Below are 12,930 nucleotides of genomic sequence, written 5' to 3' on the forward strand. Positions count from 1 at the left end.
GGAAAGGAAGAATAAAGGTGGTGAAAAAAACTGGGGAGGGGTGACAATAATGGGGGATGGAGTAGAACAGGCAGGTTGTGTCTTCCTGTCTTGTGGGCTCCCTGGGGCCTTTGGTGGGCTACGGTGAGAGACAGGAAGCTGGACCAGATGGGCCTTTGGCCTGATCCAGCGGGGCTCCTCTTATGTAATGGAGGAGTGAAGAGAAAAGACTGGAGGAAAGGGCTTAGGGAGAGGGGGAAATAGGGTGAGGTGCAGGGACGGGGAGAGGGCAAAAAGGGGGGTGAAAGAAGACCAGGACAGGAAGAGAAGGCGGCTGAAGTCCGTGCTGGGACGAAGACTGAAGAAAAGCCCAGAGTGGAGGACGAAACAGGAGAGGGGAGAAGGGGAAATGAGGAAGGGAAGTCACGGGCAAGAAGGGGAAAGAAGCCTGCAGGCAAAGGGGGGAAGGGCAAAGGGGAGGGAAGGCGGGGGAGGGGCGACGGTGGGAGGGAGCGGGCGAGATGCTGAGACACGCGAGGGAAGAAGCGAGCCTGACGCAGCAGCAGCAGCAGCCGCCCTTCTGCATCCCATCCGCTGACTGGGTGAGAGCGCCCGAAGACGCAGCGCTGCCCGCCTGCGCCTGGTGAGCGCCAGGGGGCCGCGCGCCCGGCCCCCTTCAGGCAGCGGCGGGAGCTGCGTCGGGCGAGGGAGGGAGGGAGACAGGCAGGCAGGCGGTGAGCGAGCAGAGCAGCAGCCTCCTCCTCCTGCTCACCATGATGTTCGCCCAGCAACAGCAGTGGGAGCCGCCGCCTCTGCTGCCACCGCCTCGGGACTGAGCCTCCTGCCTGCCCGGCGAGGCGAGGCCACTCCTTCGCCCTCCTTCCTCCCTCCCAGCGAGGCGGGCCGAGGCAGCCGGGCTGGTCGCCGGCCCCTCCGGACTGCACTGCATGTTCGCTCCCTGCGAGTGCGTGAGGCGAGGCGGCAGGAGGACCATGAAAATGATCCGGTTCCGGAGCTCGAGCATCAGGTCCTTGAGCCAGGAGATGAAATGCACCATCCGCCTGCTGGACGACTCCGAGATCTCCTGCCACATCCAGGTGCCTCCCTTGCTCAGCATCCCCACTAGCAGCCCCGCCCCAGCCTCACTTTCCTGGGAGCAAGCCCCGTTGACTCCAATGGGACTTACTTCTGAGTAGGCACGCCTCGGCTTGGGCTGCCAGTCAATCAGTCAGTCGCGGAGAGGATGCGGCTGGCAGCAGGCGGCCCCTCCCACGCGCTCCCTCTGCCTGCCTGCACTGGCCCCCCTGCCATGCTCGTGCCCCCCCCGCTTCCCTTCCTGGGGGGGTCTCTGCCCATCTTTCCCACTCACACCCACAGTTGGGCTCTGCGCGCGCGCTGCACGTCGTGAGAAGTTGTTTACGCGCCAAGAGTGAACCCGGGCAAGACGGGGCGGGGGCAGTGTGACCCTGCGAGGGGGTCCCTGGGAGCGGGATGTGGGAGACCCGAACACGGGTCCGGAGAGCCGGAAAGTGCCCTAGAAGGAAGGGGCATTTCTGGCTGGTGCCTGCCCTGCGGTGCGTGCGCCTTTCCTCAGCGCTCCCACTGCAGAGGCTGTTGCTGGGGGAAGCGAGGGGCGCCCTCCTTGCTTGAGGGGACGCTTGTGAGTGGGAGGGCTGTGGGGATCGCGGGAGTGTCCGGGGAGACCCTTCCCCCTCTGCCTGCCTTCATCCTGCCCTGCCTGCTCTCAGTTGCATGACCTTTTATAATGCATGCAGATATGGAACTGCCTTGCATTGACTTGCACCAGAGCTGAGCATCTTTGAAGGGACAGAGAATCCACCTGCCGAAAGGCACTTCTTTCCTTTCAAGGAAAGTGTTCCTTAACTGTGGGCACAAGCCTAACCAGGTCTACTCAGAAGTAAATCCTGTTTTGTTCAATGGGGCTTCCTCTCAGGAAAGCGTGGTTAGGATTGCAGCCTAGATCATTCACATATAGTGTTCATGTTGTAGCCCTTTAAAAAAAAAAGAGGGGACACACAAAAGGTTAACACCAGGAAAGACAATCTTCAGAATCACATGAAATAAGGCTATTAAGTTCAGGACTTCTTGCTCCTTAATAACAGGCTTTGCTGTGTGTTTCGCTGTGACAGCTGAGTAAATTCTTACCATTTCCTCATCAAGGGACTCTGGAAGGCTTTTAGTGGGAGTTGACCTCACCCTGTTGGGAGGAAGAAATGGTTGGCTGTTGCACAGGAGGTTTCAAGAAACCAAGGCTCTCCTGATCCGCATGTGGTAGGATTAGGCATCTTTAAAACAGTTACTCTTAGCTCCCTCCAGATGCTTGCTTGTATTTACATTTGGCATTCTGGTATCAGGACGGATGGTTGGGAGTGAATGCAGCAGCCTTTCTGCCTGCCTGTTATTTCCGATCTCTCGGACCAATATGCTGACCTGCATCTGAATGAGGAGTTAGAGCACCCTCTGGCAGCCTACTGCACCTCTGGTTGTATTCAGTTATGGGAAGATATTTATATGGTTTTAATGCTTTGAACAAAAGTCATGATTAGAGCTATCAACCCATCAAGGAACGTATAGTTGATTAATATTAATATTATTAGTAATTAACTGATAATAGTATTAGTAATTAACAGTATTTATATACCACTTTTCAACAAAAATGTTCACAAAGCAGACAAAATCAAATAATTAAATGGCTCTTAAGGAAAGTCTTCTTCTTAAGGAAGGAGAGGGTAGTGAAGGCTGTGGAAAACAGGGAAATAATTCTTTCAGTTACACATACTTAAGGTTATGGCCCAATGCTGTGGGCAATCAACAGTAGCAGATTTATCAATCCATTATTGTAAATGGTGCAAACATTGCAGTACCATTGCATGTAACAGAGGTGCTGGTGGAAACGGCCAGAGGTTCCACATGCATGCCAGAATCACCAAGGTGTTCTGATGGCCCAGGTAAGGTGGCGGAGGAATAGGGTTGTGGGCAGTTTGGGGGATGTTTGAGGCGGGAAGGCAGGGAGTGGGCAGGATCTCAGTGTCAGAAGTACACACAGGATCCTTTCCCCAGTTTTCCAACCTACACCACTCTCTTCCTCTCCTTGGACTTACAGCGGCAAAATAGCTGCCATGGGTCCAAAGAAACCCATACGTGATCAGGTGGCCCACTGGGAGGTAAGTACAGGAGTGCCCCTGTATACGTGGGGGTTCCATTCCAGAACCCCCTAGAGGCTTCAGCAGGGAAAGGTGATTTTAAATCCCCTTACACCTGCATAAGTCTCCTTTCCTGCAGTGGTTGTCTTTGAACCTTTCACCATTATGTTTGCCAGCACAAGTCGAAGGAGAGAAAGGGGCAGGGAGGCTGCTGTCAGAGAGGATAATAACTGGCACAGGCTCTCTGCGACACATCGTCCCACTCCTGCGGCCTCCCCACCACTGTTACACCCCTTCCCTGTCTGGTTTCGCTTGCTCCCTGCCTCTGTTCCATCCTCCTGCCACCCCCTCCAGCCTCTCTCATTGTCTTACCTGCTCCAAGAGAGAGTTTGAATGCTGCTGCTGCAGGGTGATGGTGAAGATGGTGATTAAGCTGGTCTGCAAAGTTTGTGCAACGTACCCTCTCCTCTTTATCCTTACATTATCTCTGCCAGGTGTAGGGGACCTGCTTTGTTAAGGGCCCAATCCTATCCAATTTTCCAGTGCTGGTGCAGCCATGCCAGTCGGGCATGTCCAACATCCTGTAGTGAGGAAGCAGTCACAGAGGCCTCCTCAAGGTATGGAAGCATTTATTCCCTTACCTCGAAGCTGCATTGCAGCTGCACCAGTGCTGAAAAGTTGGATAGGATTGGTCCCTGAGTCAGCTGTATTGGCCTGGGTTCTCTTAACCAGCATGAGCTAAACCCCAATAATTCGGACTTCCAGGCTTATGGTATGTGGATCTGCCATTTACTCCAGGTTGAAGTACTCTTGACTCCTGGATACCCAGGTGGGGGTATAGAGTTCTTGCCTTGCTATACCATGATGTGATATGGTAGCAGATGAGGCTCCATATGTGTACTGCACTATGGTGATAGAGTGAGGTAAATGTTTCGTGGGCTTCACTCCATGCTCATATCTGGTGCGCTTTCACACCATGCCTGTTATAGCAACAGCATTGAGTTGGGCAAAGCAATTCTGTCCTGCCTGCTGGTGCTACTGTACTGCGGTGTTGAAATGGCTGCCGCTGTATGTTGTGGGGCCCAGGAGGCAACTGGAGGGCTCCTCGGAGTAAGGGGGCAACGGTTCCCTTACCCATGTCTAGGCCAGTCAGCCCTTATAGGGCCTCTTGGATCTGCATTAGCACCATAGCTACATAGATTTGAGTAACCTTTCAGGCATGGGGGGGGGATAGGATATGGCGGCAGCCTCTGCTGCCTTCCCCACCGCCTTCCAGGCCTGAACCCCTGCAGGCTGTCCTCCCTCCACCCAGATACACCCCTTTCCTGCCCAGTTTTGCTCTCCCCCTGTCTTCCTGCTGCCAGGTGCTGCACTTGCCCTGTTTGGCAGCTGGTCCTTTTTCTGCTGATGCGAGAGGCCAGCACCTGCATGTGCGATAGTTGCCTACAGCAACTAACATTGGGCCATCACGAAGTGCTTTATGGCAATTTCACTATAGTTGTTGGATTGCACCCTGGATTCTAGTCAGAGTCACAGTTCAAATCATTCTTGTCAGTCTTTTCTTGGGTTTGAATAAGCTTAGTTTCATGATTTCTTACAGGACAATTTACAACATAAAAGAGTTGTGCATGATAGTACTTTGTTACTTTTTCTGTTACTTTTTCACGGTAGTTTTTTCTACACTACTGGGAAATGTGCAGCAGTTTCCCAGTTGGTGTGCTTGGATCAACTGAAAAAAATACACATTCAAGCATTTTGCCAGTTTTATTTTCTGGCATGAGTTGTTTATACTCATCATGCTACAATAATAATACATCAAATTTTGGGTGCTCTTTATTAGGCATTCTTCCACCTCACCCTATCCCTCAGGACTGGATAAATAATATTAGCTACATTTGTCCATCTTGCTTTGATAAAAAAAGGGTTATTTAGGCATCCAAGACTATTTATCTTCTTAGGGTGCATCAGCTGACTTTAGTAGAGTCATTTTAGGACAATTTATGACATTTTGTGGCACAAGAAGAAACCTGTGCTGTAGGAAACCCTTGTTCTCACTCCAGCTGCCTCTGTTTCATTTTGATCACATTCTCTGCTGATAGTGCTTTGAAGGACTGGCATGTGTTCACGAAAAGGCTGCCAAGAGAGTAAATGAAAATGGAATTTGCCTTAGATTTTCAGGAATGCTGTGAAATAGGGAGTTTTTCTGAGACAATGTGTGTGTGTGCATGTGTGTGTATATAGATACCTATATGTGCACACACCCCCAATATGTTCTCAGGGGATGATCTCATGGCTTAATGACTGAGTGAGCATGAATGACCCTCATAATGCCATTTAACAGAGCATAATTGAAGAAATAAAATAGTCTCTAAATATAGGACTTGAAACCAGATTTTCAGCTCTGTATGTTTGGTATTGTAACTTAGACTGTAGGAAATTCTTGCTGCTCTTTAACCTCAACTATTTTGACGTACCCACAGATACTTTCAAATATCCTCACTTAAAGTATCTGCAGCATCCAGAGCCCAGCTGCCCACAGTTTGATAGTATATCATATCAAAGCAAAATTTTGCTTTGCTGGTTCCAGCCAGGAGTACCCTAAAGGGGTCACATAATCCTGTTGCCTGTAGTTTAGCATTTTATACTTATAATTTTTAATAAAACAATTATTGTCTCTTATTTCCATTCCAAATCATAATTGTACTATATGTGAAGTTCCACATGTCGTTGTTCCCTGCATTTCTCCTGCAGTTGTCTAAGGGAGAATACTATATCAGTGGTGGACCTGTTGGCTCGGAATCCGCACTGTGATTCTGGATAAATGCTCTCTGCAAGTACCTGGAGCCTCTTTAGTGCAACTCGGGCAAACAACTTTCCTACAATGATGCTACGGTAGTTGTTGCAGTCACCCCGTCGCCTTTGTTCTTGTACAGCGTGATGTTTGCATCCCTCATGTCTTGAGGTACTCCACCTTCCCTTCAGCAGAGACAGAGGATTTCATGCAGCTCAGTGATGATGATCTCTTTGCAGCACTTTAGGACTTCAGCAGGGATGCTGTCTTTTCCAGGTGCCTTGCTAAAGGCTGTGCAGCATGGCCTTTCCCAGTTTGAAGAGACACTTGGCCAACAATCTGAGGCTAAGAGGCAAAGAAGGAAGGCCCATAGCCAGGGAGACAGACCAGGGACAGACTGCACTTGCTCCCAGTGTGGAAGGGGTTGTCACTCCCGGATTGGCCTTTTCAGCCACACTAGATGCTGTTCCAGAACCACCTTTCAGAGCGCGATACCATAGTCTTTCGAGACTGAAGGTTGCCAACACAACATGTGAAGTTCCAGATTTCCAAATGAATGCTTCATCAGTGAGCCTGTCTGTCTGTCTTGATGGAATTACAGGAAGCGTTTTACCAGAATGTCAAATCAAAATAGCCCATTAATTAAAATAAATAACAGAAATGACATTCTTAGTTACGTTGGGTTTATTTATTTTGTTCTTGTTTCATAAAGCATCAGCATCAGCTTGCCCTTTTCTCCTTTCCTGTGCATATTTTATGGTGTTCCTGTGAAAGTAACAATAGCACTGCAACATTGATGTTCTTTAAAAATTGGACTTCAGTCACACAGAAGGGAAATGGTGCCTAGATACTGGTGATGAGGATTCCCTTTGTGGAATATGAAGTCACAGTTATTGAGTGGGTTGTAGAATGCCTCAAGTGAATCATGCAAACAGATCCTAACCAGCTGATTAACAGGCAGTGACACTGTCATATAGGTCAGTGAGTGGCTTAGGGCTATACGGTTTTAGCCCAAAGATCAAAATTCAATATGTTGCTTTTTCATCCATGAGATCTGAAGATTAAAAATTAGGTGAATTGGATGACATCAGGAAGGGCAAGATTTAGCTAACCTTTCTGATGACATTTATTCCTTTGTTTTTGATTTATTTCTCAAGACTGCTGGTTTCTTCTTAGCTTCTTTGCAGCATCATTGAGTCAAATCTCAGTAGCACAGCAGAAGGTTGACAAGAAGAATGAAGAGTAACCTGAAAGAATGGGCATGGTCTGTAACTTGCAGACTCTTAAAAGATGGTTGATATGCCTGATCAAACACAACACTAAAAGGATTTCAATGAAGATTTTAAGAACAGTGGTAAAGGGTAAAGTTAAATGTACTAGAAGAGTTTGGATTCTTTTTTTCTGGATTGATTGTGTGAGTGTATGTATGTGTATGTCTCTCTGGGCGCAATCCTAACCCACTTTCCAGCACTGGCATAGCTGTGCCAGTGGGGCGTGTGCTGTGTCCTGCAGTTGGGGGGCACTCATGGAGGCCTCTTCAAGGTAAGGGTATGTTTGTATACCTTGGAGCTGCATTGCCCTTATGTCGGTGCTGGAAAGTGGGTTAGGATTGTGCTCTCTGTGTGTGTTTGTGTCCGCAAGTATAGGAACTCTGGGAAAAACAAAGCAAAATAACTGCACAATCCTAGGCATGTCTACTTCAAAGTAAGCCCCATTCAATTCAATGGAACTTCTTTCCAAATTTGCAAAACTGGTTCAAAAATTATGTGTTTCTTCACTAGGTAATAACATTACTGTAAATGCCTTAATTCATATGTATAGAAAATGTTATTGCTGATGTACTCAGGAAGGCTGGAGAGCAGCATGTTTGTTCACTTCATCACATTTATATTCCACCTTCTCTCCATGCTTAAGGTGACATACACAGGGATTTAGGGCTCAATCCTGAAGCTGGTGGTGCCCAGGGCTCCAGTGGTGCCAAAATGGCGACCCCCAGATCCTATGGGTGCCATGGCTAGCACTGGGGTCACCTCAAAGGAAGGTAACTTTCGCTTCCTTCTCATGGGCAGACAGCAGATGGCAGCAATGGGTCTCCTCAGCTCTGCACCCGTGTTTTAACGGGGGCAGAGTCGAGGAGGACTGTGTCAGGCAGCCTGGCTCACCGGAGGAGTTCAGGATGTGGCAGCAGACGATGCCGCTGTCTCCACCCCCTAGTGGGCCAATTCTCCCCTTCCCCCACCTAGTTCTGCCCTCCCAATGCCTTTCCCTCACCCTCCCCACCCTGAAAATACTCAGATAACAAGGGCTACCTGTATATTTCAGAACTGCATCAAATTCCATTCATAAATGAAAAATATAGCATATATATTTTAACTAGGATCATCACTTTCAGTGCCATGCTCATGTATCTCGTTTCTGCTTTAAACTTATATCAATAAAATAATGGGCTATAGTATGTATATTGGGCAACTCTCCCTGTTCACTAATATAGCAGTTTTTCTAATGGCTGCTTGCTTTTTCTTTTTTTTTTTTTGAGATTGTGAGCCAATTCAAGACAGAGAATTATTTGTTTTTCTATGTTTTGCTGTGGAAACGACTTTGTATTCTTTTTTTGTTGAAATATGCTATATAAATACTGTAAATAATAGTAATAGTAACAGCAGCAACAGCAGCAGCAAAAAATAATAATAATAAAAGAATCCTGGCAGTGGTGTAACTAGGCATCTGGAGGAGAGCACAAAAATTTTAAACACCACCTATATCCTATATACCCATAACACTCACCCAAAATTTTAACACCCCCTATATGACATCTTAGAGGTCCCTGGAAGGCACTTTCTTCTGAGGCCTGGAGGAGGGGCACTGGGTTCCTTCTGTGGTCCTGGGTACCATGACTTGGGGGGGGGGGTGTCTTAGAGGTTTTCAGGAAAAATTAGGAAGTGCCTTTCAAATGCCTTTACTATGAGGAAAACATTGAAGCTTGTACTTGATGTTTATAGAAACTTATTTCTCTGTATCTACAGATGTAGATCTGTACAGATTGTACAGATGTACAATTCATGCAGAATGCTACCGCCAGGGTGTTAATGGGACTTCTTCGTCAAAGCCTGCTACATCAATACTCCAAACTTCTTTGGTTTCCTATTTGTTTCTGGATCCAATTCAAGGTGCTTATTATTATGTTAAAATCTCTATAAAGTTTAGGTCCTGTGTATTTTAAGTTCTACATGCTGCCACATTGTCTTGTCCTCCCATTTAGATAATCTGAGGAAACCTTACTTTGTGTGCTGTCACTGCCAGAATGGGTTGGTGAGCACTTGGGACATGACCCCCAAGCTTTCAGATCTCCCTCTCTCACAGGAGATCTGAAATAACCACACCCATTTAACTTTTATGAAGACTTTAAAAACCTACCTTTCTGGGTAATCCTAGATTTGTACACAGACCCACTAGGTGGGTCACGAGCCAATTTCAGATGTTTACCCATTCATTTCAATATTTTATTTTTAATATATTAGTCTTGATGCTACCATGGGATGTGACTGCATTTGGGTACATGTTACAGACCTGTACTTTTTACAAGTTATTATGTATATTCTTTTAACAATGATAGTAAATGGAACTTACTCCTGGGTAAGTGTGGGTAGGATTGCAACCTAGGATTGTTAAAATTTATTCTGCTTGATGTTGTCACTTCCGGTTATGACATCACTTCTGGTGGGTCCCGACAGATTCTCATTCTAAGAAGTGGGTCCTGGTGCTAAATGTGTGAGAAACACTGATCTATATTATCCAGAGTCATGGTGTGTTTTGCATTGTAGGAGTCATTTTTCCTCTGTCTGGATGCTTTCCTCTCAGACTTGATGCATTTATAAATGGCCAACACCTCTATGCATGCACCAGACTCCAGACACCAGATGGCTCAGTCAGGTAGCAATTCCTGGGCAGTTTGTGGGGAGGTTTGGAGTTGTGAGGGGGGAGAGCAGGGAACAGGGAGTGGGCTGGAAGGGGTGGATCTCAGTAGCAAAAGCAAATTTTGGATCCTATCCCTGATTTTCCAAACTGCCATGCTTCCTTCTTCTCCTAGATGCAGTTGGTCTGACGAGACCCATAGATGATCTAAAAGTTTTTTTACTTGTCTCTCACATGGTTGATCCCCTCTCTCCCCCCCCCCCATAGCATGCAGTGTGGGGCAGTTTGGCTGTATGGCATTATATGGTGGGGCCTCTTATTTCTGCATCGCAATTACTATTTTCTCATGGCTTTTACTCATGGCTCAGTGTAGAAGGGTTTTCCTTTTGTTCAAGAATGCTGAGTTTAGTTTCTATCACTAAACTTAGAAGTCGGTTCTTATGAAATTGCCCATTAGAAGATGTATCTGCACAGTTCAGGACAGTAAGGATTGTTAGGATTCTCATGCAAGCCTATGCACACTTACTTGAGTGTGATCCTCACAAAACACAGTGGGATTTACTACGGAGTATAAGATTGCAATGTAAATATAGCAGTAGAGGATTTCTCACAATAGTTCATAACTTTCCTTCATAATATATCTGGACTATAGGGAAATCCCACCGCAGATGGTGGAATGATCCAATCTGCCCACACACTTTTCAATGAAGGGGGCTTAATGTCTTTTTGATTATGTGCAGTCTGGTAGGTGTTCTATACCAGTGGCTTAGCAGCTTGTACTGGCAATTCTTTATATTTATGCAGATCAGCTTTCTGGCATTCATCACTGAGATCTTGTTCCAGACTTCCTATTCTAATTTCTCACCCAGATTTGCTTCCCTTGTCAATGTGAAACTTAAGAAGTATCTAGTGAAAGCAGTGTTTGGTATATTTTGGTTAAAGACCTTTTTGGGACATATTGAGACAAAGTTAGAAATTCCACAAAAGGATTTACAGAGCAGGAGAATTTTGTGAGACTGACAGCCCAATACTATTCTTAGTATGTGGAACTAGCCGATGCCAGCTCCCCTGTTGTGATGATCCTGATTGCCATGAAGATGCTCCAACAGTGCAAGATATAGGGTGCTACTGGGAATGCTAGCAAAAAGGTCGGTACCTTCCTGTTGCCCTCATTGGATGTTTCCCTGCTCGCTGGGAGTGGGAGTGATGACGGAAGTGGTGGGAGGGCAGAATGGAGTCAGGGAGGGGCAAAATGGGGTCAGAGGAGGGCAGGGAGGGGCAGAGGATGGGTGGATCAGGTCCCCGGAGGGAGGCAGGATTGGTGGTGCCAGCGATGCCAATATCCTGTTTCCCTTCCTTGGCTTGATCCTGTGGTGTGGGTCAATGTGAATCTAGACCAGCTAAATAGCTGTTGTTGGTCTGAGTAGACCCACCTGCGAAATGGAGGCTTACTTCCGGAGAGGAGACCACATGGACTTCCCCCCTCGCCATAGGATGTAGCGGTTGCCTTTTAGGTACTGTTTTATTAATTGGTGGCGGATAGGATTGGGCCTTCAAACCTGTTGGCAATAGACATCTCAGATTTTTGTGGTCACCATCCTACTCTGTCATAACTCATGCTTTGCAATATGGATAGGGAAGCTAGAAGCATATCCTACTGCCTGCTTGATAATTTGTAGCAGTTTGACCTGTGCCAGAGTTCTTGGTCTGGTTATGTTCTGTAACCTAGCTAGATCTGTTTCAGTAGTAAATGTTTTATCAAATGTGTGCTTTTATAAAGAAATAATATTCTTATATCTGCATTATGTTTGCTCATTTGGCTGTGTGTGTTTCTATTTTTTCCCCTCGGAAATATCCTCCTGAGCTGTCAAAGCAAGGCAAGAAAATGTTATAGGAAACTGTAATGTACAAGCAGTTGCATAGGCAAAATTGAAATAAATCGCATGAATTCTGAGAGCACTTTTTTTTTACTTCCTGTGACCTCTGGTGAGAGAACAATAGGCTCTTGTATTAGTGGGTAACAAGTTTCTGTAGACTGGATTTTAGTAAGAACGCACTGTTTTCACTCGTTCCCCAAATATTCACATGCATATACAGAGATATATATTTGTGATTAAATGGTATGAGAGTTTATTGAACTATTTAAGGGCTCCTCTTTTCCCTTTCTGATTGTAGTAGTGGTACACTGCTGGACCTACCTTCAGTTATCCATGTATTGGTTATGTCCAGGCTGGACTATTGTACTACACTTTATATTGGACCGTCCTTGAGGATGGTTTGGAAACTTCCAAATACTGGTAAAATGTTCAGCAAGCAGATTGGCATGAGGAATTCAGAGCAAATCATGCTTATCATATTCCAGCTGCACTAGCCACTGGAGGCTGGGGATAAGAATAGGCCCTCAGTTTGGCTGTACTTGCCGTAAGAGGCGACTAAACAGCCACCGGGTAGATGGGGCTCGTCAGCCTGGGAAGGCAGCTCATCTGAGAGAAGGAAAACTCTGATCCCAAACCTCCACTGCCTTGTGGCTACATCCAGTTATGGAAAAGGCTTCAGGAGTCAACCTCGAGGCAAAATCCAGAGCCGGAGTCCCTGAGGCAGTTCATGGCTGAACACGGTCACGTTCTGGCAACTCCTGTGACGCTGCTGGAACCAACCATATTGGCTTCTGCCTTTCCATTGGACCATTTCAGCGACATGGAGAGGGGGGGATTTGCTGCATGGGTAACAGCCTATCCTCCATACCTAATTTACCCAGGCTTCGCGCACTGGAGAGGACACTCTGTTCCACAACCACCATTCAGAGCGTGACACCATAGTCTTCCGAGACTGAAGGATGCCAACAATGAGCCACAGTGCAGTGCACAGTTTGTTTCTGGCCCAGTTCAGGATGCTGATTGCTTCTTTTAAAGCCCTGTATGTGACCTGGTGCCATGAAGGATGTATGCCATCCCTGTATGAGTCAATCTGGACACTTATGTCCTCCTGTCAGGATGTGGTATCTGGTCACCAGTGTCACAATTTGGTTGGCAGCAACCATTTTTGGTTGGGATGCTACACTTGTGGAATTAGCCGAAGGAGGCC

At 46.8% G+C, this 12,930-nt stretch overlaps 1 protein-coding gene across 1 annotated transcript in view; it reads left to right on the forward strand.

Moving 5' to 3' along the window:
• Window positions 1-926: 926 nt before the first annotated feature.
• FRMD3 (FERM domain containing 3) overlaps window positions 927-12,930 on the forward strand; it is a 149,997-nt gene continuing 137,993 nt past the window's right edge. The window contains exon 1 of the mRNA XM_066614795.1: window positions 927-1,076. Coding sequence (XP_066470892.1) covers window positions 927-1,076 — 150 coding nt within the window. The remainder of the gene's footprint in view (window positions 1,077-12,930) is intronic.

Source organism: Tiliqua scincoides, chromosome 2, assembly GCF_035046505.1.
Source record: "Tiliqua scincoides isolate rTilSci1 chromosome 2, rTilSci1.hap2, whole genome shotgun sequence".
Taxonomy (NCBI): Eukaryota; Metazoa; Chordata; class Lepidosauria; order Squamata; family Scincidae; genus Tiliqua; species Tiliqua scincoides.